Genomic DNA, 25,293 nt, shown 5'->3' with positions numbered 1-25,293 from the left:
ACAATTTACAATTTAGGCATTTAGCAGACGCTCTTAATCCAGAGCGACTTACAATAATCAAGAACAAAAGCATGGGAATACATCACAAAAGCATTTATCATAAAACATGCGTAAGCTAAGAAAGTAACAGTGGAATATCTATATTATGAGACTATACATATAAACTATATATATATACTATACTATGCTATACATATGTACTATGGCGTGCTATGACTATATACAATGCAATTATAGTGCCGTCTACATAACATGCTATAAATCTGTATCAGATACTATCTAAGGCCTCTTTTAGACGGCGACCATCTCCATATAACACGTCAAAGTCCCGTTGCGTTCTCATTTTTTTGGACCATTTACATGAGAACGCACACTTGAATGAACACGCTACAAAGTGCATGCATATATATGCCAGGTCGCTAGGTGGCGCGTGTCCTTGTGGGGTCCGTGTGACGCAGCGCTTATATAAACCATAGACATAAGTCACGCATGCGTAGAACTACTTCGAGCGATTCTTCTACACAGAAAGTAAACAAACGTCGCGTCCTCATCACACCTCCAGCAAACCGGACTATCCGACATGGTTGTTGTTGTTCGTTTCCCCTAGCAACTGACGCATGCCTATGACACACCATGTAAAAACGTAGGACACGGGGCGAGCCGACCAGAGCTGACGTAAGCCATGATGTCACAAGTTTTGCGGATCCACCGTTTTGCCTGTTTATATGGAGACCATAGGAAACGACGTTCTAAAAGATTTCCACTCTGGGAGGTGGTTTCACTTCGTTGCGTTCTCACCTCCTGTGAACACGGTTCTCGTCTAAATGACAGCAGCAAACGATACTTTATTTTGCCGTTTTTTATGAACACCCTCCTCGTGTAAATTGCACCTAAGTCTACAGAAATGCTATCTAAGGGGGTAGGGTAAGTGCTATGGGCCATTGCCAGCTGGACCCTTCTGTAAATCTACAATTTGACATGCACAGAGCTCAATGGGAGTACTATTTTTACCATAAGACAATCCATTTACAACCTAAATAAGATATTGATTAGAGCTAGCTAAGTAATCAATTACTATCCAGTTTTACAGTGACCTCGGCTGTGGCAAATTAATTATAGGGCCTTTGCGGTGGAACACAAAATTAGTGCTTTCTCTGAATTCTAAGAGGGTTATGTTAGATAAATAAAACAATGCATAGCTTCAAATGACACATAATCGAAACGAGCTGACTAGATATTGATTTCTACCTTTGGGACTCGGGAGCCACCTGAAAGTTGTCTCAAGTAATTCCTACTAGTGCAGTGCCTGTACCTATGTGCCGGTAATCAACTTCATACTCAATACTGCATGTCTTGTCTGTGAATCATTAGCAATACAGTGTGAAGTCCATCAGATGAGCAGGCCATGAGATACATACGTAAGTGTGCTCGGAGTGGGTCAGCCCAGTTCTGGGGGACTGCTGATCCTATCGACTTGACATTCAACGCTGCACTTCCTTCCTAGGATCCTCAACAATAGACCTGTCAAGTCGGAAGTAATCTCTCAAGACAGATTTACAGCTCCGCAGTATAATCTGTCATCAGCAATAACTCCCGTTACAAGTGCAGTGTTAGGCCTCACTCACACCTTTCGTCTTCGATCTAGCATACAACATTGTTGGATGCTAGATGTAAACAAAGGGTTTGTTTACATCTTGCCACAATGCATTTCCAATGGAAGTCACATGGTTTGACACAACATTTTTGTTGTACGGCTTTCGGCTGTGTTTCGACTGTCCCCCTCCCCCTCATACAACAAAAATGTTGTGTCAAACCATGTGACTCCCATTGGAAATGAATTGCGAGCTTGCATCAGTAAACAAGTCTCATGCATCAGCTATACATCAATCTGATGTGAAGGTGTGAGTCAGTCCTTAGGCCTCACTCACACCTTCGCATCTAGCATACAACATTGTTGGATACTAGATGTAAACAAAGGGTAAGTGTCAATGCATTTCCAATGGAAGTCACATGGTTTGACACAAAAATGTTGTTGTACGGCTTTCGGCTGTGTTTCGACTGCCCCCCCCCCCCCTCCCCCCTCCCCCTCCCCCCGCATCAGTAAACAAGTCTCATGCATCAGCTATACAACAATCTGTTGTGACCGTGTGAGTGAAGCCAGAAATGTTTTTAAATATTATTTGAAAGTTTTTTAAATGTTTTGAAAAGTTTCAACCTTTGCCCAAAAATAGATATGCCAGGTTGAAAGTAGTTCAAATCCACACCGTATGTTGCTCTATGTCTATGGCTATGTTGTTCTCAGCCCTCTATTGCGCTGTACGTGGCAGAGTGAGATATTAGAGAGGGGATAGAGGGACTATCCCCTCTCTAATATCTCACTCACTCCATGACAAATCCTACTGACGTGACCCTATAATGAGCTGCGTTGGTTAGATATAAGCTCTGTGGCCATGTGCCATGCATTTTGCACATCCACATCATGGGTTGGATTTAATAATAGGCCTTGGACCGAAACTTTATTTGAACCAATAGATCATATTAGTATTCTAGATCATAATCATCAAGGACCCCAACATCATGCCTGCCAGGCCCTGTCAGCAGCCATGCAGTAAATGGTGCATTTATATAGCGCCTTTATCCAAGGCGCTTTGCAATGATTGGGCATTACATTCACCCATTCACACACACACACACATTCATGTACCGATAGCGGAGGAAACCATGCATTCGGTTCGGTGTCTTGCTCACGGACCAGAGGCGTATGTTACAGTATGTACTACAGAGGCAAGGAAGGCAGCTGACTCCCCAACTCCCTTTGAAAAACACTGGGGGGAAAAAAAGAGAGATTTGGCTCCTCACCCGCTCCGCGTGGCGCGACCCTCGCCCATAGGAATGCAAATGCATGCCGTTGTCTCATGGGGTGCCTGGTGCCAGGTGTGGGAGTCTGAGTTGACCATCACCTGTATACTCGCCTGGCAGGAACACTCTCTTTGAAACCTGTTTAGTGTTTCTGAACCTGCACAAAATGCATTTGAAAAGACATAAATTCTCCATTCATTGTCAATGGGAATTTTGACTTTGATGTAGGACAAAGATTCCACGCCAGAATATACGCCAGTCCACATAATTGGCGTATATTCTCCATTCATTGTCGATGGGAATTTGTGTAAGACGATAATCTACACTAATAGCCAAATATAGGAGCCCTCAAAAATCAGGGGCTACACATATGGACACAAAGGACACACAATGGACACAAAGCGGACGTGTTAAATCCTAATTAAGCCAAACTTTTTAGAAAGTACTTTTATATCATTCAAAGCAAAGCATGCAGTGAATGAGGAAACTGCCAATCATCTCCCTCTTTGTCAACCAAATAATATGCTGTAGATAAAGCAAAAGGCACAAATAAATTATAGTCTTTCTGTTTGAAGATTTCGCCTATAATGACATGCCCAAAATAGTCACTATTTTTAAGCTAATGTGACTATGAAACCCCCCCCCCACACACACACACACACACACGCACACACACACACACTGACACACAGTTTGATTGTGCTGTGTGCACACATCACGTAACATGCATGCATGATTGTGTACTCGGCTACTGTTAGCTTATAGGTTTTAACTAAAACATGCCCACGCGCACGCACACACACACACACACACACACACACACACACACACACACACACACACACACACACACACACACACACACACACACACACACACATAAAGCCAATGCAGTCCGGAATACATGCATTAATGATTGATGAAATCCATACATATTTCACATTTAATGTCTCTAAGGCATTCCATCCAAATCCATTAACACATAGGCTACTGTGTTGGCCAGGCACAAAGAAAATTGCATGGGAGGGTAATGGAATTGAAACATGCAGGATTAATTTCTCTCCCCCGACAATACCTTTCAGTACAAATTAATGTGCAGATACTGTATCCACTATAACACCTAATGTGGTCCATTTTAAAGAAAATAAATATAATAAGGTGTCATATACAGTATGTACAGTATAAAGGTCATTGGGTGCTAATCAAAGCCACTCACCAAGGAAGGTGAACTAATCACACCCCACAAGATGTACCAGCAACAACTACTATACATATTGTATGAGCAGATTGAGATGCTTCTCACAATTTTGACCTGATATCAGATTCAAAAAATGTCTTCTACATCCTGACAGTTTTCTGAAAAAGCCATGTTTCTGTGTCATTGGTTCTTCGATTTTTCAAAAATAGTAGACCTACAAGCTCGTAGCGCGCCACTCGGTGGCGCACTATGAGCTTGTAGATCTGCTATTTTTCAATAGCTAAAGCATAACATAATGCTAACACCAAAAGGGGTCCCCGCCCAGAATGGCCTAATTAATTCAAACTTGTGTAATGACGATGATTAATGATGATGATGATGATGATCCATCCAACTGATACGCTCACGTATAGGCATGTGGAGGTACAGTTGTCCAGAACTGGAGAGCGCAAGAGAGAGAGAGATGTGATGATCATGATCATTATCTATTATCTTTAACCACAAGGTGTCAGTGTCTGTAGTGTCAGTGTCAGTAGTGAAATCCATAGAAGGGCACACAGAGACAGGAAGTCAGATCAGATACTAGAGTTCATGTCAAGGACAAACATTTGTATACCTGTTTGATTGAATAAAGAAGCCTTGGAGTTAAAGTACTTGGTCATCATTGAATCAACAAACAGAACATGGTACCAGGAGTAAAACCTCAACTATAAAGCAAAGAAGAAATTGCGGCAATCAACATGGATATAGATAAACCAGAGCGTTAATTAGAAGCAATTGGTGTGACTTCAAACAGCAATTCCAGCTGTATATTGCAGCTATGGGACTGGAAGAAAAGTCAGATGCAAGGACAGTAGCATTACTTCTTACAATGGCAGGCCCACAAGCTATTGAAGTGTACAATACGTTTGTCTATGATGAGCTGGATGACAAAAATGGTGAGAGAGAGAGCGACTACCCACGCGATGATGTCTGACTGAACTCGAGAGAGGGCAATCCTGGGTGCCGGGCCAAACCTCAACAAGGTGAGCGCGAGAGAGACGGGGCGAGGGAGAGGGTCAACAAACTGTCAGCACACTAACCCTTTTACCCTGGCAATGCCATGCAGGCAGGGCCGGTTCTAGGCATAAGCTAGCCCCTCTTGGAACCCTACATAAAGCTTTTCTGAAATTTTGATGAGTTTTATGTAGGGTCCCTGTTCATGACTATATTTCCGTATGGGAATTCTGAAACGCGGACATAAACATTCTCTCTAAGAACGAATCTGCTGCGTTTGACGGTCTTTTTTTTGTTTGCGTTATTCTGAATTCGGGAACTTTAAGTGCCGGCTACGTCCCTGCCTCTGATCTGCTCTGTCATAGCTATAGCGCCACTAGCTAGCCAGATAGGCGGTACAATGAGGTGTCAATAAACAAGGAAGGAAGAGAAGAATCAAAGCAACCAAATCGGTCAAACAAAAATACTTAACGGCTTCCGCGCCACAGGAGATATTCGCAGCGGCATGTATGGGTACTTATACTTCACATATTCAGAAACCCTCACACGAAAAAATGTCGTCAAAGAGCGCAGATAGGCGTTATCCATGTTGTTTATGTTTTATGTATGTCCGCGTACCAGGTGGCATGGTACTGATGCAACAGGACCCAATGCACTGGGTCTAACAAATGTCAGAAACTTCAGTAGCATTTGGTTCTGCTTGGAGGGCTAGGCATAAGCAATATAAGCGGTCGCTTGGGGCCACAACCACAAAGGGGGACACATACTAGTCTTTTACCACCACTGCACCACCCAAACGTGTGGGTATATTCATGGGAGGCACTATAGAGAAAAGGCCTTGGGGTCACCAAAATCAATAAGAGTTCATCCTACAATCTGCCTTGTAGAATAGAGAGTATGCACATGATTTTCCCATCAGGACACGCCCCCCTCATCTAGACTGAGTGGCAAAACATTGAGCAGCATGGAGTGTTGGGAGTTTGGAAGCGCTCGTTGGAAATTACTCGACCGTCCTGCGTACCACCTGTTTCTAAATGTCACATAGTGCAGGAGGCAGCGAAATGTTGTGTTATTGAAAACAAGCACTTCCAAACTCTGACACTTAGAAAAATAATCAAATGCAGGGCATTTCTTGACAGAAAGTAGCTCATAACGTTTCTATGGTGGATTTTTATGAAACAAAAACTTTGCAGATAGAAAGAGGATAATTCAAGCTTTTCATACAGCTGCAATGTTGGCGAGTTTAACATTGTTTAATGCAATCAGACAGGACTTTTCTGTTTGGATGAATGGGCTGTCAAGGCCAGAAAGTAATTTTTTTGCCACTCGGTGGGCGTTGCCGCATAACTTCCAGGTACGATGATGTCATGTGCATACCCTCTATATGAGATATCTTGTATGCAAAGTTGATGTTTTAGCTCGAGGGTGGCGCTAGAGGCAACGTCATGCAGTTCACTCAAGTGGAAGACCATATCACCTCTGTGCCTGCATGCATGCACCAGTGCTTTTGTCCCAGCTTCTGCCGCTAAGCGAAATATACGCAATCGCAAGGAGTGACAGCTAGGCTGACTGTAGGAAGAAGGGCGGTGGTGGGAATTGAATAATATTGTACAAGTAAGACGCGCAAACGCGTGAAGCGAACGCAGCTCGTAAATTGCAATAACAACAATTAGAATAAATTACGTACTTTTTTTTTCTTTTTAGTTAGTAATTTTTTTAAGTTTTCTACTGTGTGTGTGTGTGCGCGTGTGTGTGTGTGTGTGTGTGTGTGTGCTACAGCTGCGCCCTCTGGTGGCGGGCGGGTGGTGTCACAGCGGGACAGACACACAGACAGACGGACACACAGACAGACAGACACAAGTAAGACGCGCAAACGCGGGAAGCGAACGCAGCTCGTGTGTGTGTGGTTGTGTGTGTGTGTGTGTGTGTGTGTGTGTGCTACAGCTGCGCCCTGTGTGTGTGTGTGTGTGTGTGTGTGTGTGTGTGCTACAGCTGCGCCCTCTGGTGGCGGGCGGGTGGTGTAACAGCGGGACAGACACACACATACACAGACATTCAGCCCTTGCTGTCATAGTAAGTGGCTCACTGCGTTCGCAATGATCTGCAGGGTCTCATAGTTAGTGCTCACTGCGTTCGCAATTAACCCTGTTGGATAATGTAACAATTATTACAGAGCAAAAAATACATGAGGGCATACATGTTATGTGTACAACATGTTGATTGATTGATTGATTGATTGATTGATTGATTGATTGATTTATTTGCAAAACAGTTTGCAGAATTACAGTATTTTTCAAGCACAAACTCAATACAAAGACTGTTAACTGTGGACGACCCAATTAAGCATTACACTTGTTTACAACAGGGTCCAACTCAGAGCCTGTCCTGCCCTCTTACTATTCACAAGCAGCAGTCAGTGTTCTTTATTTCCACAGATTTGTGGAAATAATTGGAAGACTAAGAGGGGTCAAAGTTGAATACATTCATACAGTATGTAGGCTACAGTATGCAAATAGTGGTGGAGAGTCTGGAGACTTAGAGACTTGGAGATTTAGTAGTTTGTTGTTGTTTTTGTCACTTATTCTGTAGCAAAATGTTGGTGTGGCATGTTTTCATACCTATTCTTTCATACCCTTTGTCTTGAATTCTTCCCACACATTACCAGGTTGAGAATCTGGTGTGCTTTTTGTATACAGAAGACAGTATTACTGTATTAGTGCATGTTTTTAACCAGCAGAAAGATGTGATCCCCAATGTTCCCTTCTCTTTCTGTTATTTACTGTACATCGATCAAGCCAAACAAACTATAGGCTACAATTGAAAGCATAAAGAAATAAATTAAAACTCACTAAAAGCCCCTGTTCTCTTCCAGTAACATGAAACAGCAACAACAAAATATATAGGCATAATCATGAAAAAGGCCATAGGCCTACATGTCTTTTGAAGAGTGATGAATAGTAGAATGTATGAATAAATTATGTATATTCCAATTATCCACCATAAGTACTGACACTCTTATGTTCTCTTCATGCTTTTGTCTTACATTCAAGTAGAACAGACCAGCACAGCTTCTCCTCGCTGTCTGCCATTCTCTGCACAATGTGCAATAACAGTCCTCTTATGAAGCCACACTCTGGCCTATTGACCAACCCTGGCCTCTACCTTGATTGTGAATCACCTTCTCATTTGCAGAACCAGCCTATTGTGCACCCTTGGCAGTGATAAGAAGTCAGCGTCCCTGCTTGCCATCCTGGATTGGTCAGTCTCTCTGTAGCGTGAGTTCTTGCTTTCACAGCTATAGTGTAGTGTGATTTCTCCAAGTCCACGTTGTCAGTTATGGGATAAAGTAAACCCCAACAGATCGACGACACAATGGTTTGAACATGATTTTATTATCTTAAAAAGCTCACTCAGATCCTCCGGCTAAATGTGTCGGTATAAAGTATTTTCTTATTTGCCGCTCTGAGGCTTTGGAACATAATTGTCTCTCTCTCTGTTGGCACTTTACTTGGCCAATTTACTGCATGAGGCATTGGGGGAAACACTGTTTGAAACTATACCTCAAGGTTGTATTTGTTTGTTTTATTTCAAAATGTAATTAAAGCTCTAGAGCTCTAGAGATTCATAATTTACATTATGCTTGCAACTTAACTTTGCAAAAAAATATATGTTAATGACGTTTAGAAGCTTTAGAACACTTTCCTGGAGATCTTTATGTGTGTAATATGTGGTTTTAGCTATTTTAGATTGTAGCAGTGAGCAGTGTCTCTGATGTCATGGACACTGGTCTCACTACCTTCCTGGACTACAATTCCCATACTTCTTTGGTGCACTGCTCCTCCTTGTGGATAGGGGGAGAGCTGTCTTACTGAGACAACATGTAGTCCAGGAAGGAAGTGAGTCCAGTGTCCATGACATCAGAGACACTGCTACAATCTAAAATATCTAAAACCACATATTACATACATAAAGACCGGAAAGTGTTCTAAAGCTTCTAAACGTCATTAACATATATTTTTTTGCAAAAAGGGTGAAGTATCCCTTGGGGATGTGCTATGCGGCCCTCACACCTACAGTATGTTGCAAACTTGCAGCGCCGACCAGACTGTATGCATTTCCATGTGCATTTGACAGGGCCCCAGAATGAGCTGCCAGAGAGGGCCGTGCAGGTAACCATGCATGGTGCCAGGGAGCCCACCCAGAGAGGGCCGTGCAGGTAACCATGCATGGTGCCAGGGAGCCCACCCAGAGAGGGCCGTGCAGGTAACCATGCATGGTGCCAGGGAGCCCACCCAGAGAGGGCCACCCAGGTAACCATGCATGGTGCCATGCAGGGAGCCCACCCAGGTAACCATGCATGGTGCCATGCAGGGAGCCCACCCAGGTAACCATGCATGGTGCCATGCAGGGAGCCCACCCAGGTAACCATGCATGGTGCCGTGCAGGGAGCCCACCCAGGTAACCATGCATGGTGCCATGCAGGGAGCCCACCCAGGTAACCATGCATGGTGCCACGCAGGGAGCCCACCCAGGTAACCATGCATGGTGCCATGCAGGGAGCCCACCCAGGTAACCATGCATGGTGCCATGCAGGGAGCCCACCCAGGTAACCATGCATGGTGCCATGCAGGGAGCCCACCCAGGTAACCATGCATGGTGCCGTGCAGGGAGCCCACCCAGGTAACCATGCATGGTGCCATGCAGGGAGCCCACCCAATGTTCATCTTTTTCCTTCACTGACATCTATCTTCATTCGACCTCCTCTGTGCTAGCCTGCATTGCTTGCGGCTTATTGCGTCTTTGGCATTTGTATTCACAATGGTACATTGGAGAGTTGCGTCAGGTTGTTATCAAGAATATGAATAGTGCTGCCTCAATTGCTGCCAGGCTGTGGGGAAAAGTCACATAACACTTAGTGAAATAATGTAACTATAATTGCATCTTTATAGCACTGTGGGTGCCACTCTCTGTTCTCCCTGCAAAGAGCTCAACTGAATAGAAACCGCTATGAGAAAACTGAAATGTCAAAACTATATAAAACTAAACTATAATGAACTATTATAACCTTGGACCAAGTACAGACCCCATGGGGGGTGACCTGGTCATTGAAGTATATGCTGTAATGGGGGGAAAATAACAAAACGTAATGAAGAGAAAGATGATCGGTCACAAGATACAAATATTTAATATTCTCTCTGTACGAATCTACATTAGTTAGCATGGCTGGGTGATCTCTCTCAGAAGGGTTAGACGAGGGCAAGCCGAATTGAAAGACCTTTATACGCTCATGCCAATCCTCCATGCATGCTTGATAAGTCCTTCTTATTATGTGATATTTTATTATTCAGATATTTGGTTGAAAGCTTTGTATTTAACAGGTGATGGAGATGGGCAGTTGAACCATAGCAACCTATCTCAAGTAATTATATAAGGGGCCAAAAGTTAAAACTTTTTGAAAAGCAAAGAAAGAAATAAAGTATTCACAACTCACAGAAAGTAAGCCTGAATTATGATCCTTTCACAATTATTTAAATGTACTTAATGAGATTATATGATAAGACATTACAGATATAATTATCATTCTTTTCACCCTCCACATTTACTAATTTGTATCTCTTATATGGACAATTTCAAAGAGTCAGGAGTAGTTGCAGGGGGAGTAAGAAACCTCAAATGAGATTCATATCGTGCAGTATATCGTCCAGTATATGTCCAAGTGTCCATATAATTGTTTTTTTATGCACAGTAGGACACACGGAAACAAGACCCATGTTGGACATTCTCTCATAAATAATACTCGCTCACCGTATAGAAAATATAAGTAAAACTCCTTAGACTGCAAAAGTTTCGGTCCTAAGACCTTCGTCAGATAGCACTGACGAAGGTCTTGGGACCGAAACGTTTGCTTTTGAAATAATATTAAATAAAGTCTCAGTCTAAGGAGTTTTACTTCTATTTTCAATACGGTGAGCGAGTCTTTTTCTGTCAAAGTTTCTCTTATGTTTTTGAGACCACCGCTACCAAAGTCAAGTTTGGAAGAGAAAAAAAGGCACTGGGAAAACTTTTCCCAGTGCCTCATAAATAATACACAATTAGATTGCAGAATGTGAATGAATAATCAAACAAACACTTCAAAGAGGTACATACAGTACAATCAATCATTCCTTATTGATGATCATTTAGGATAATGTAAATACATCAGAGGTAGCAATAATTTTGTACTTGATACAATGTTATTTCCCCGCTTTTATAATTATACTGCCTTTCGTTTCTATTAACCCATTTTGGGCGGGAACCCCTTTTGGTGTTAGCATCATGTCATGCTTTAGCTATTGAAAAATAGCAGATCTACAAGCTCCGAGTTGCGCGCTACGAGCTTGTAGGTCTGCTATTTTGAAAAATCGAAGAGCGACTGACATAGAAACATAGCTTTTTCAGAAAACTGTCAGGATTCAGAAGACATTTTTAGAATCTGATCTCAGGTCAGAATGGTGTAGAACAGTAATAATATGGTTAATGTGTCTGATTGTCTTTAAATGCATAAAATTGTGATGGCTGTATCGTATATTCTATTGTCTTGAAATCTAGTTTCATTTGTTCTGTACAGTGAGTGAGTGCCTTGGGTGGTGTGCAGTTTTCTCATTGTCATCCATTATTGCCACCCACCTGTATTCACTCATCAATCAGGATTGGGTGACACCCCCATACAAGTCTATACAAATGTATGTTTGGTTTGGTGGGTGGTCCTGTGTACCCTGATGAAGACCTAAAAGTTGAAAACAATGTTATTTGCTCAGTTCTTTTCATGTACGCAATTATAGCCGTGTTGAGAAAAAAAGCCTTTTTTAACTCAATCCATGTATTATTTCACATTCCATGTGATTACCGGTATATTTTATTCAAAAGCACGTTTCAAGCCCGACTTCAAATTCGACACACACGTTCCACACCACAGCATTGTATTTGTATTTATTTATTCAGCACAGTATAAAAACTACACAGTGAACATATACATTTTAAGAAGGGTAAGGTGCTAGGCTGAGGCAAAAAAGCCTTAAGGGGCTTATACAAGGCCTCTACCTATATAAATTATAATGACACATTGTACGTGAGATATAGAATATCCAGAAAACATGATTGCAGTATATAAAACATGAACAAAACAACAAAACAAAAACAAGAACATGATTTTGGTTATCTTACATGATTAGAGAAAAGAATAGATGATACAGAGAAATATAATTGGTCAATTAAGTGGGTCCTGGACTTATGTTTGAAATGTTTTAATGAAGTAGAATTTGATGAGATTGCTGTATAGGTGTTCCATAGCTGGGGCACCCTGCAGGGGGTGCAGTGCCCGGTGTCGAGTCGGTCGGACCCACGGTTGTCCAGAACCGCCTCAAAAAGGCCTCTCTCTGCCCGAGCTCTGGACCGGGCTCCTGCCCAGTGTCCATATATGGAGCTGGCCTGTTCCTGACCTCACAACACTCCATATTTGGGCATGCCTGACACATAACTCCACAAGCTGGCTGCATATATACTCCATATTTGGGCATGCCTTACAAAGAACTCCATATATGGGCATAAAAGGGAGACAGACATAATATCTGGGTGGGGCAATCATTTCCAACTTGCGACTGTGGCTCAGGAGGTAGAGCAGGTCGTCCAATGATCCATGGGTCGGCGGTTCGAATCCCGGCTCCTCCTGTCTACATGTCGAAGTGTCCTTGGGCAAGACTCTGGACCCCAAATTGCTCCCGATGTGCTGGTTGGTGCCTTGCATGGCTTCCGCCGCAATCGGTGTATGAATGTGTGTGTGAATGGGTGAATGTAATGCACAATCTATGTAAAGCGCCTTGGATAAAGGCGCTATATAAATGCACCATTTACCATTTACCATTTTATCGTTCCAAGTAGGCCAGTGCCCCATGGGCACCGCTGTAGAGGCCCCACAGGCACCGTTCTAGTATTGTAAATGCAAGGATAACGGAGGGCCGCCTCATTGCGGACTCTATATGTTATGTTACTGCATTTTATTTCTGTCAATTTCCCCAGGGTATTGCTATGTGACTGCATTTATAAATGAATTGATCTGAAGGGGTTATTACAATTTCCTAAATTAAATAGATTTTGAGATGATAGGAATACAGTTATTAGAGTAGTAGAGTCAAACGATGTAGCCTGGGGCCTATAACCACAATTACCCTTTTCATAATATTTGATATTATTTTCTTTGGGTGGAATGCTGGTGGAGAAAAGGTCAGGAAAATAATAGTCTCTATATAGCTGTGGCCTTCTGAACCTCGATTAGAACATAACTGGAGTGCTAAGCCTTTGCCAAAAGGAGCTAAACAGTTTCTAGGGAAACCATAGTACAATCAGTATAAATATACACAGCTGTTGACGTAGTATAGAAGCAGGATTAGGAAAAACTTAATTAAGCATCTTGGCTGCCATAACAGGAAAGTATGCAGGTACATACTGTACCTGCATAATACCTTGAATGAACCTACAGTACACAAACACACATTATGGACACAGTCCTATACCCATACACAAACAAACAAATTGATGCATATTGGCTTACACATGCATACACACATTAGTATGCATGTATTGTACATGCATAGACCAACCCGTAGACACACACATACTCCACAGTGACTGATCAGAAGAATGTTAATCACCCTGGGTATCTGGAGATATTGGCAGAAAAAAAAGGACTTGGTCTTAAAAAGGACTGGAATGTTTATCCATCTGGCTACAACTCACTCTTGGAATCATTGGATTCTGCATGTTCATTTCAGTATTATGCAAATCAACTTGCAGAGACATTAAATTGTGCTTGAGATTGATCATCTAATTCTAAGTTTTGGTCGAGGGTTATAATTCTAAGTTTTGGTCGAGGGTTATGTATTGTAACGTTTAAGCCCGAGTCGAACCCCGATCTCCAACTCAGTTACACTACATATTACTCCCTGATAAAAGTAACTAGTTACTTATTACTTTACACATTACTTTATTCTCTCGCCCCCAGTAATTGCATATTTTGTCCCCAAAAGTATTACTTTGCATTTTCAACATTAGCAGTCCCCCCTCCCCTTTTCTGCAGTGTTTATTTAACTCTAAACAGTGTACTGTATAGTAGTGTACAGTTTGTACACATGATGATGGGTCCATTTGTACACATATGTGTACAAATTTGTACACATATGTCCATTTGTCCATTTGGTCCATTGGTCCATTTGTACACACATGTGTACAAATGGACCGAAAAAATCTACTTCAAATATTATTTGAAGTAGATTTTTTCGACGTGGAATATAGCTTCTTCCCTATGCACAACTTGCAGCTGTTATGGCCCTGTGGGTCATAATGTGTATATTCCTGTATTGCTCTGTCTTTTCCCCTCAGTGTTTGTGTGAATGAGTGAGGAGTGACTGATAGATAACCAGCTGGGGGTGAATGTGGGATGAGTAGTGATTGAGTGAATGAGTGAGGAGTGACTGATAGATAACCAGCTGGGGTGAATGTGGGATGAGTAGTGATTGAGTGAGTGGGTGAGGAGTGACTGATAGATAACCAGCTGGGGGTGAATGTGGGATGAGTAGTGATTGAGTGAATGAGTGAGGAGTGACTGCTAGAGGACCAGCTGGGGGTGAATGTGGGATGAGTAGTGATTGAGTGAATGAGTGAGGAGTGACTGATAGAGGACCAGCTGGGGTGAATGTGGGATGAGTAGTGATTGAGTGAATGAGTGAGGAGTGACTGATAGATAACCAGCTGGGGGTGAATGTGGGATGAGTAGTGATTGAGTGAGTGGGTGAGGAGTGACTGATAGATAACCAGCTGGGGGTGAATGTGGGATGAGTAGTGATTGAGTGAATGAGTGAGGAGTGACTGCTAGAGGACCAGCTGGGGGTGAATGTGGGATGAGTAGTGATTGAGTGAATGAGTGAGGAGTGACTGATAGAGAACCAGCTGGGGGTGAATGTGGGATGAGTAGTGTTTGTGTGAATGAGTGAGGAGTGACTGATAGAGGACCAGCTGGGGGTGAATGTGGGATGAGTAGTGATTGAGTGAATGAGTGAGGAGTGACTGATAGAGGACCAGCTGGGGGTGAATGTGGGATGAGTAGTGATTGAGTGAGTGGGTGGTTGCCAACTTGTGTGAGTAGACTGAGTGGTGCATGAATGTGAGTGGCTAACTACCAGGTGGACCTTGCTGGTGATTGGCTCCTCTGACCAGGCTCACCCATAGAGCGTCGCAGTCCCTCCCCCTTTCAGAATGACGAGTGGCCCAGGAAATGAAATGCAATGCATTTCTCCCATAGGATTTTCTTTAAGTATTTATTTAAAGACGGTTACGCCGCGGACAAAGCCAACTCGGATCGTGACAAATCATGACAATGAATACAATGTTTTGGGCCGATCAAATAATTCATAAGAACAACTTTTTTGTCGCGACTTTTTGTCGACTTTTTGTCTGTGTGTGTGTGTGTGTGTGTGTGTGTGTCTGTGTGTGTGTTTGTCTGTGTGTGTGTCTGTGTGACTTTTTTGTCGCAACTTTTTTTGTCGCAACTTTTTTGTCGCGACTCTTTGTCGCAACTTTTTGTCAACCTTTTTTTGTGTGTGTGTGTGTCTGTGTCTGTGTGGCTCAAATGCTCAGACTTGGCGAGCATTCCCCCCCCCGGGGCTGCGGGGGGGGGACGGGCCCCCTTGAGGATTGATCAAACTCTTCGGCTCTGCACACCACAACCACCGGCCACGCACCACAACCACCGGCAACGCACGCACACACACTTCTGAGATTGTCAATCCTCCATCTTCTCTTGCCCATTAGTCTGACATCGTCAGTTTCAGTCAGTGATCTGTCTTGTTTAATGCAGAGGAAAAACGTGTTTTAACTCAGCATAGACGACGGAATAAAGCAGAGCCTGAGCCACAGTTTCTATTTAATGGAAGGCTGAGTTACTTTAAGCAGTACTTTTTCAACACATAATTGAAAGTTTCCATCAGAAGTTGTGCAGATCAGGGGAGATCTTAAATCTTATTAACCGCTTTGCCGTATATGCTCTCCAGGACATAGGCCTATACGGCAAGCAGGGCATAGCTGGAGCTGACTGCATCATCAACTTTAATGGACAGTATGTTTAATGACTAGTATGTTTTGTCATAGAATCAGGCTCAGTAGCACACATGATCACAGAACCTGGCAGAGCACTCTGCAGGAAGTTAACAGAGTATATTCCACTCCCTGCAGTGGAGTCTTCCTTGAGTCATCTGGTGGAATGTGAAGCTGAGCGGTACCCAGCCTGTGAGACAAATGAACATATGTACATGATAGGAAGAGAGAGAGAGAGAGAGAGAGAGAGAGATCCTATCCGAGCCCCGAGGTCTCCACCACCTTAAAGGACCACTTCACCACTTTTCAACCTATATTCATATAATGGGTCCTCACTAATAATCATGATAAAATGGCACAATTTTTTTCTTCTCAGTCTGTGTCTCATAGGAGGGCTGTGGGCAGTTTAGAAACCGTCTTCCAGTGACATCATCATTAGGCAGATTATTTTTTAAACAAGATTTTTTTACAAAAATGTTTAGATTTTCATTATCGTGAGAACGATGGCTTCCATTTTCGCATTGCAACTGTTCAGGACTAGAAAGCCTGCAGTTTTTATTAGCTTGTATTCCCCATCGATGATGTCACTGGAAGACGGTTTCTTAACTGCCCACAGCCCTCCTATGAGACACAGACTGAGTAGAAAATAATTGCGCAATTAGTGATTATTATTATGATTATTAGTGAGGACCTATTATATGAAGATAGGTTGAAAAGTGGTGAAGTGGTCCTTTAACTTCCAGTCACACACATAGTTTAATTTACTTCTTGTTGAGTTGCATCATGCTATGATGCCCAGAGGAAGACAGTTTGCAGAGGAAGACATACATGCAGAAACAGTATGTAAATCAGAATGTATCGTCGACTGACATATACAAAAATACTCAAGGGCCTGAGGAAACAGTATTTTCTCTCAGGCTATAATTCAATCACAATTTGCCATCTTTTCAAGCTGTTGCAATAACATCCTTGTATATTCAAGGATACTGTTTTTTTTTTACCAAGGGGCAAGATCTAATGGTTTAGTAATTTCCATAATTGCTGTGATTCCAGAAAACTAACAGAGGGACTAATTAGAGTAGACTGGCAAAGGAAATCTGGTTTGCCACATGCTCACATCAGCTTACTGTGTTTAACTGCTCATGGCTGGGGTCTGGGGACCCCCAAGGTTCCTTGAGGGGCTTCCAGGGGGTCCCCAGCAAAATGTGTTAATACATCATCACAATCACTTTAACTGCTTTTTCTGTATTTTATATGTTGGCCATTACAAAATAGCAGATAGCTATTTGTGAACCTTTTTTTGAAAGTATTGTATATTTAGATTTTTTTAATTCGCGCCAGCATTAATATTAATATAATTAATCCCTCGATAGCGTATTGCCAAGGTTTTATCGCGCGCAACACTTTCTTTGAAGAGCCAAATATCCGTAACCGAATGTTACAATGACAAACTGCTGTGTATGATGTCATGCCCGGATGTTGTTGGGTCGGTACAGTATGTGGTGGAAAAAGCAGACCGCGAGTGTCAGCCCGCCTGCAACAGCCCGTTGAAAACCCTTGTATTCACCAGAAACGGCCCCCTCAATGTCCTTTCTGAGATACAGAGCTGGGGGTCACTGACCTGAAACATTTTCAGATGTGGCTACGCGATCAAACACCTGTCAATATAGTGGTCCTTAGAAAAACAGGTAAGGTCAGCACACTCGATAATGCCTGCAGGGTTCTTTACACACTATAGTGGACGTTTCAAGCCTCTTGACTCTTCATCAGACCAATTTAGTTACACCATAAGGTGTAATTTGAGGCCCTAAAGATGAATACAAATGTAGGTATCACTTGCTATGCATCCCACATAAGCTTTCTAATGTGTTATGATAAAGTTCATGATTATTTTTATAATCATGAACTTTATCATTGTAATCATGAAGATTATATTGTCTTATGTTTTGCGTTATAAACATGAATACGTAGCAGATAGCAAGTTATAAAGTATTATGAATATTTATGAGCGCTTATAAATATAATTATACATGGTTATGAGAAGATTATAATGTCTTAAGTGTGTTCATAATGCGTTATGAACATGGGATGCATAGCAAGTGTTACCGTCACACCGCGCATACCCTCTATATATGCACTCATTTAACTAATAGTTATAACTAACAACTCATAATTACAAAGTTGAACTAAATAAAAATGCTTGTTGTGGTCATATTGCTGAGTAGCATGTGTATCAGTCTCATATCCTCATAAACGTGTAGATCTGTTATTTTCCACAAAGAAATTTGGTGTAGTGTGTAGAAGGGAAAAAAGGAGGGGTTTAAATGGTTAAACTTCAACTTCACTCCAGAAAGGGCCCACTAGATGAAGAACATCCAGACATGGAGACACACGAGTGCACCTTTTCTGTGGACTTATTAGGCTACATTTAAAGGTCAAGTTAGAGGGTATTTGATTCCAGGCACAAGCAGAACCTTTTATCTATGTGGAAAAACCTGGCCTTTTCCATCCACCTCCGCCTCAGACTCCAGCCGCCTGCATTCTCAGATTAGCTAGAGAGCGGCATGGCTCGTTTTGTGACGCACGGGGTCTCCAAGACGGGCAGAGTATCGAATCGTTTCACAATGAAGACGGGGTGAAGAAGGGTGAATGGGATGGAGTCAGAGACGCACGGGGTCTCCAAGACGGGCAGAGTATCGAATCGTTTCACAATGAAGACAGGGTGAAGAAGGGTGAATGGGATGGAGTCCGAGACGCACGGGGTCTCCAAGACGGGCAGAGTATCGAATCGTTTCACAATGAAGACGGTGTGAAGAAGGGTGAATGGGATGGAGTCCGAGAAAAGAGGGACATCATTGACTGCAGGTCCAGTAGGGAGAAGAGCAGGGATTGACTGACAGACTGGAGCCTTGATTTTAAAAAGTCACTTTATCTATAATGGGTTGGTGTATCAAAGCGTGGTGAAAACTCCTGGAGAAGATTGGGCAGCTTTCTAAAGGTTACAAACATAATCAGCCCCCCCCCCCCCCCCCCCCCCCCCACACACACACACACACACACACACACACACACACACACACACACACACACTTATAATTAAAAACAACATTTAAGTCAATAACAATCTTTTGCGTGTTTTTATTAAACACACATGCACACAAGATGCCCCCAATGAGAACATCACTAATAAGTCAGTAGTCAATCCTCAACTGAATAATTGCTTTCACATTTTGTAATAGCTTTCATCAGACAGGAACACTTGTATGGTATGGTAGGCCTACCTGTTTTGTTCAAAACTATACAATATAGAAAGATAGTGTTGTTATGCGATTAAATCTTACACTACAGCTTGTGCCTTGTGCAGCATGGTCTCTTCTGCAACTGACCAAATAACGATGTTCATGAAAATACAATTAAAAACTTTATGGATGATATTTTGGACCTTTAGTTTTTATTTGTAATTTTACTCAATTTGTAAAGAGGCTGCAGCTAAGGAATTTAAAATTAAAACAAAACATTAAGGTAACCATATGTTATGGTCGCAAGCCAAACCTGAAATATGGAGTTAGCTGTTTTCTGCCGGACAGTGCTATAAGAATCTAGATTATCCTTATTGTGCTGTAAATGTTTTGACAGATTCATATTGCACCTTGACCTTCTGCTGACATGCACACATGTTCATGAATGCAGTGTTTAATTGTCGTGGACTGTTGCATGCACATTCCCATTAGGTTGAGGAAGACATGTCACCCTTTTCACATTGACCTATTAGCGTCACCATCAGGCAGAATTTTGCAAAACACATTATTTGACATTTACTTTTATCGGTACACATTATCTCTATAATCATGTAATCAACGGATCTGTCCAATTTTTCATATTCCATCCCGATTGGCAAATTCCAAACATCGCTGGCCCACTATAACCTACCGGTACCTGACATGGAGCACCTTTCCTATTTTTGTTTTGTTTGTTTTTTAGTTACAGTATGTCCTCAACTTTGGCCATTGTGTTGCTGCCAGTCTTCCTGGTTAAATAAAGGTTAAATGTAAAACAATAGAATTCTACTGTACTGCAGAAAGAGTATAACCATTCACATTCTGTCATTCTGTTTGTCTTTTACTCATCCCATGTTACCAGCAGTTGTAGCAGTGCCAGTGATGGGACTTTTAATCGCTTTCCCATTATTTTCCCCTTCCTCCAGGTTACAGAGAACGAGAAGCATACAAAAACCCCACAAAAGACCGAGTTCTGACCACTCACAGGGGCTTCAGTCACTGATCACTGACTGACAGCTACATTGTTTGAAGTGCCTGCTCGTTTCATCAAGGCTGATCCCTCAATCCTCCCATCGCGGCATTGGGAGAAAGTCAGTGGCACACGCATGGCTGCCTCTTTCATTGCAGTCAAAGGTGGACGCTACTCTTGCTCCCTAGATAATGTACGGTGCTACACACCCGTGAACTGAGTGGTGATGCCATATCAGGTGTTTGTACAGCATATGCGCAGGCGTATGCCACAGGTGTGTGTGTGTGTGTGTGTGTGTGTGTGTGTGTGTGTGTGTGTGTGAACCCCTCCCGAGCTCTGCTGACCAGTCACTGCTGACTGTGCCAACAACCCTACCCTCAGAACAAGAGGTGACCGTGCCTTTGCAGTGGCAGCCCCTGAGCTATGGTGCACCCCCCCCCCTATAACTGCTCAATCCATTGACATTTTTAAGTCCCCGCACCCTTTTTCCCTGGCTTTTAATGTTATCTGATTTTTACTTTACTTAATTTTAATCTTTTGTTGTGAAGCACTTTGGTCAACTGACTCAACTCTAGCTGGTTGTGTTAAATGTGCTATATAATTATTAAAGGTTGATTTGATTGATTTGATTTGATTAGTGATTGCTGCATTCACTTCACTTTATTCAGAGGTTACTGTATGTAAATAGAGTTAAACAAATCCTCTCAGGTTGGACAGAATTGGATTATTTTGTTTCTCAACTGATTCTGACAGGACATTAGGTCTACTAGCCAGGATAAAAAGATCTACCCTAATCTGCTCACTGCTAATACCCTGAATTTGCCTTAATCCAAGATGGCCCTATTATAAGGCAATATTTTCTAAATTTCAATATGCTTTAAGTAGCATGTGACGTGTCAAACTAGGGGGGTTTCATGATTCTGAATCCATTCCAAGCATTAGTTTTGCATGAAAAACACTCCTTGGACTAAATTTGGCCATAGCCACTTGCCCAAATGTCACCAAAATGAGCTGTGTGTTTTTTGTGCAAAACTAAGGCTGGATTCAGAATCATGAAAACCCCCTAGTTTGACACGTCACATGATACTTAAAGCATAATAAAATGTAGAGAATATTGCCTTATTTGCAGTGAGCAGATTAGGAGATTGTTTTATCCTGTCTAGTAGACCTAATGTCCTGTCAGAATCAGGTGAGAAACAAAATTATCCAATTTTGTCCAACCTCTGCCATTTAATTATTTAACTATTATTTAATACTGCTAGTGTTTGTTTTAATTTTTGAGCAGTGCTAGCTGCTCCAACACTTGTGTATTTGTGTAGCAGCACGAATCTGTGTCTATTATGCTGGGTCCACACGGGCAGATGCAAAGATACAGTACAGGAGATACAGTTTACCATTAATTTTCAATGGAAGCCAGCGACATGAAGATACGATATACATCTGACGTTTGTAGCTGCAAAACATACAATAGCTACAACAAAGTTATATATACAAAGCTATATAAATATGCTGTGTAGCTTTGCATCTTTGTATCTTTTGCATCTGCCAGTGTGAACGGGTGAATTGCAGAACAAAATAGGTCCAGATATGGCCATACACTAATAACATCATGAGAGATGTCAGACATGTCATTTGTTCTCATAACTGCTACTACCCAGTATAGCCTACATGCACCAGTTACATCAACACCTGGGTGGGTAGGCACCACTGTGGAAGATTCAAACCTTAGTGTCCATTACTGAGCCACCTATTAATAGACACACACACACACACACACACACACACACACACACACACACACACACACACACACACACTCATGGTCAGTATCATTATTCAGTATGATTCATGGTCGGTATTCATTTGTGTTTAAAAGCTCTATATTTGTTCAGTAACAGGAGTCTCCATGTCTTTCCAGCTTTTTATTAAACAGGTCGGGATACCAATTGTATCCAATCAGGATAGAGAACTCAGTCAGGGATACAAGGTGACACAAAGAAATGAGCAGACACAATTGGAACACTAATTAAGCTGATAAATGACTATATTCTCTCCTGAGAGATGTTTTGTCACCTACCTGACCATGTCTTTTATCTTTGTCATGACATCCCTGCATGTCACACTGCTGTCTCTACATTGTAGTAGACACATGTGGAACTAATCTAAACAACCTTCAGGAAAAACTAAACAAACTGGCAAAATAAATAAATGTAAAACATAACCCCACATAATATTAATACAGGAGTCGTTGAATGTTTTTAAGTTTACGTTTATTACAAAACATCATTGCATCAGTATGAATTAACTGATGCAATGATGTTTTGTAATGAACTTAAACTTGAAACCTAAGCTTGTTGAAAAATGTATTGAACTTATCTCAACCTACTCGGTTTAGGTATGTTATACATAAAGACAGTAGGCTACCAAATCACAAAAAGGTTGTCTTTGTGAGTGGTGCAACCACTCCATAGGAACCGCAATGTCCGTGTTCACCTATGCGCCTATGTGACGTTAACCCACCTATGTGACTATGAGCACCAGTATGACTATTAGTACCAGTAGGGGCGCTGTTGTGCCAGAAACAGAGAGAGAGATAGTGCTGCACTGTTGCCTGCTATGAGAGAGAGAGAGAGAGAGGGAGAGAGAGAGAGAGAGAGAGAGAGAGAAGGGGGGGAGAGGGGAGTTGCACCACTCAGTTCACACGTGATTTTTCTGTATTCAGTATCACTACACCAGCAGCAGCACAAACCCATAGTTCCATGTGACAGAGGGGTCAAAGTTTAACGAAAGTTGCACTATAGAAATGGGTCAACAATAAAAATGACGTTAGTTTTTTAAATTAACCCTTCAGTATACTATACACGTATTGTCTTAATTGAAAACTGATTGAGGGTTAAATTAATCTAATCGATTCGATTGACAGGAGAGATGACCAGAGGAGCAAAGTTTTGACCATCCTTGAAACATGGATTAAGGACTGGATAGAGTTTGCAAGTGAAGGTGCAGCCAGTGAAAGAGTATAAATGAACTCTGGCCTCCACATCATAAAAGGAGACCAAACCCTCCTCATAATCCACAAACACTCCCACTGTCTGGACCTTCTCCCTTACACGGAGGGGGACACGAGGGTAAGCAAGAGCCGTGTACTCATTTCTCTTCAGCGTCAAAGACCAGTAACCATTGCTGGGCCGCTGATCGATTGATTGTTTCCTGCTGATGGACTCTCTGGCCACTCCTACAGTCCAATGCGTCTTCCCTTTAACCTGAACCTCATAGTAAAACCTTCCCGAGGAGAAGCTTTGTTTACCCAAGACACGTGTACATATAGAGAATCTCTCTTTGTTGATTGGGAGATTCTTCATAATGTTTCCTTGTATCACTTGTTTTCCATCCTCAGACAGGATGAGTTCGCAGTGTGCTGTATCAGAGTCCAGAGTCACATCCACTGCATATTGCTGGACCCTTCTCAGCTCAGCATCACGTAGCTTCTTCTCCATCTCTTGACTAAGTGTCTTTAGAGTGGTCCTCACACTCACAGTCCCCACAAATGAATGATGGATATTGACCTTTGACCAGTCCTTGGTGGGTGGAGGGATGTTGATGGATGGGAAGTTCTGGAGGAAGTGGAGGTGGTCTTCAGTGTGTGAGAGCTGCTTCAGCTTAGAGCTTCTCTTCTTTAACTCAGTGATTTCTTGTTGCAGATCTTTGATGAATGCTTCACCTTGTTTCTCTGTTGTTTTCTGCTTCTCTTCAATCCCATCAATGAGCTCAACCTGACTTCTCTGAATACAACTGATCAGATCAGTGAAGACCTGCACACTGTCTGCTATATCTCTGTCTGCATCTTTCTTACTGAGTTGTACCGAGTGCGTGACCTCCTGAATCTTCTCTTGTCTCTCCTGGATCATCTGCTGAACTTCAGCCTCTGTCTTTCCCAGCTCAGCCTTCTTCCCTTCATATGCCTCTTTCAGAGATACAATTTGATGTAACTTGTGGTCTGTCTCAGTACATATCTGACAAACACACATGTGTCCAGTCTTACAGAACAGCTCCAGACGTCTGTCATGTTTCTTACACATAATGCCTTCCAGGTTCTTTACAGGATCAACTAATCTGTGCCGTTGTAATGCTGGAAGTCTCTGATGAGGCTCCAGGTGAGTCTCACAGTAAGATATCTGACACACCAAGCAGGACTTCAAGGCTTTGAGCTTATTGGTCTCAGTACAGATGTCACATGACACGTCATCTGGTTCAGCAGGGTCTTGGTTTGGGCTGGAAGTTTTGTTCAGCTGCTTGGATTTCCTGAACTGATCAGCCATCTCTGAAATGAAAGTATTGACAAAGACGCCTGGTCTCTTACAGAAGATTGTTTGACACAGTGGACACTGACACACATCACTAGTGTCCCAGTAATGTGTGATGCAGGTTTTGCAGTAGTTGTGTCCACATGGAGTGCTGACTGGATCAGTGAACACATCCAGACAGATAGAACACAGGAACTGCTCTTCAGACAGGAGCATGCTGGCAGAGCTGGCCATGTCTAAACACTGAAAGAAAGAAAAACAATAATAACTTCTCACAGATCAATAGTTATGAATCTGATCTGCAATAGAGCACAATAATGTTGACATGGACATATTACAAGCTACTGTACTAACTGGAAACCATACCAACTGAAACATTAAATTACATTTCAAAATAATATGAAAATAGGGGAAGATCATATCTGGATACTGACGGAGAATTTCTATCTTACTATATATATATACACATAGGCGGAGCTTGAACTAGACGCCAGGGGGTGCGACAGCTTGGCGAGCGACCAGCGATTTTTTAAACCTTTATTTTATTATTTTAGCGTTTTTACA

The 25,293-nt window shown here is 42.2% G+C and overlaps 1 protein-coding gene across 1 annotated transcript; it reads right to left on the bottom strand.

Moving 5' to 3' along the window:
• Nucleotides 1-23,319: 23,319 nt before the first annotated feature.
• LOC310878002 (zinc finger protein RFP-like) lies at nucleotides 23,320-24,965 on the bottom strand. Its single transcript, XM_083792043.1, has one exon. It carries the CDS (start codon nucleotides 24,961-24,963, stop codon nucleotides 23,329-23,331), a length of 1,635 nt encoding a protein of 544 aa, XP_083648169.1. The 5' UTR covers nucleotides 24,964-24,965; the 3' UTR covers nucleotides 23,320-23,328.
• Between the last annotated feature and the right edge of the window lie 328 nt (nucleotides 24,966-25,293).

The sequence above is a fragment of the Protomyctophum parallelum genome (genome assembly GCF_964188405.1).
Source record: "Protomyctophum parallelum genome assembly, chromosome: 20".
In the NCBI taxonomy this organism is placed as follows: domain Eukaryota; kingdom Metazoa; phylum Chordata; class Actinopteri; order Myctophiformes; family Myctophidae; genus Protomyctophum; species Protomyctophum parallelum.
The sequence above is the reverse complement of the archived record's forward strand: the minus strand, read 5'-3'. Positions and strand labels throughout refer to the sequence as shown.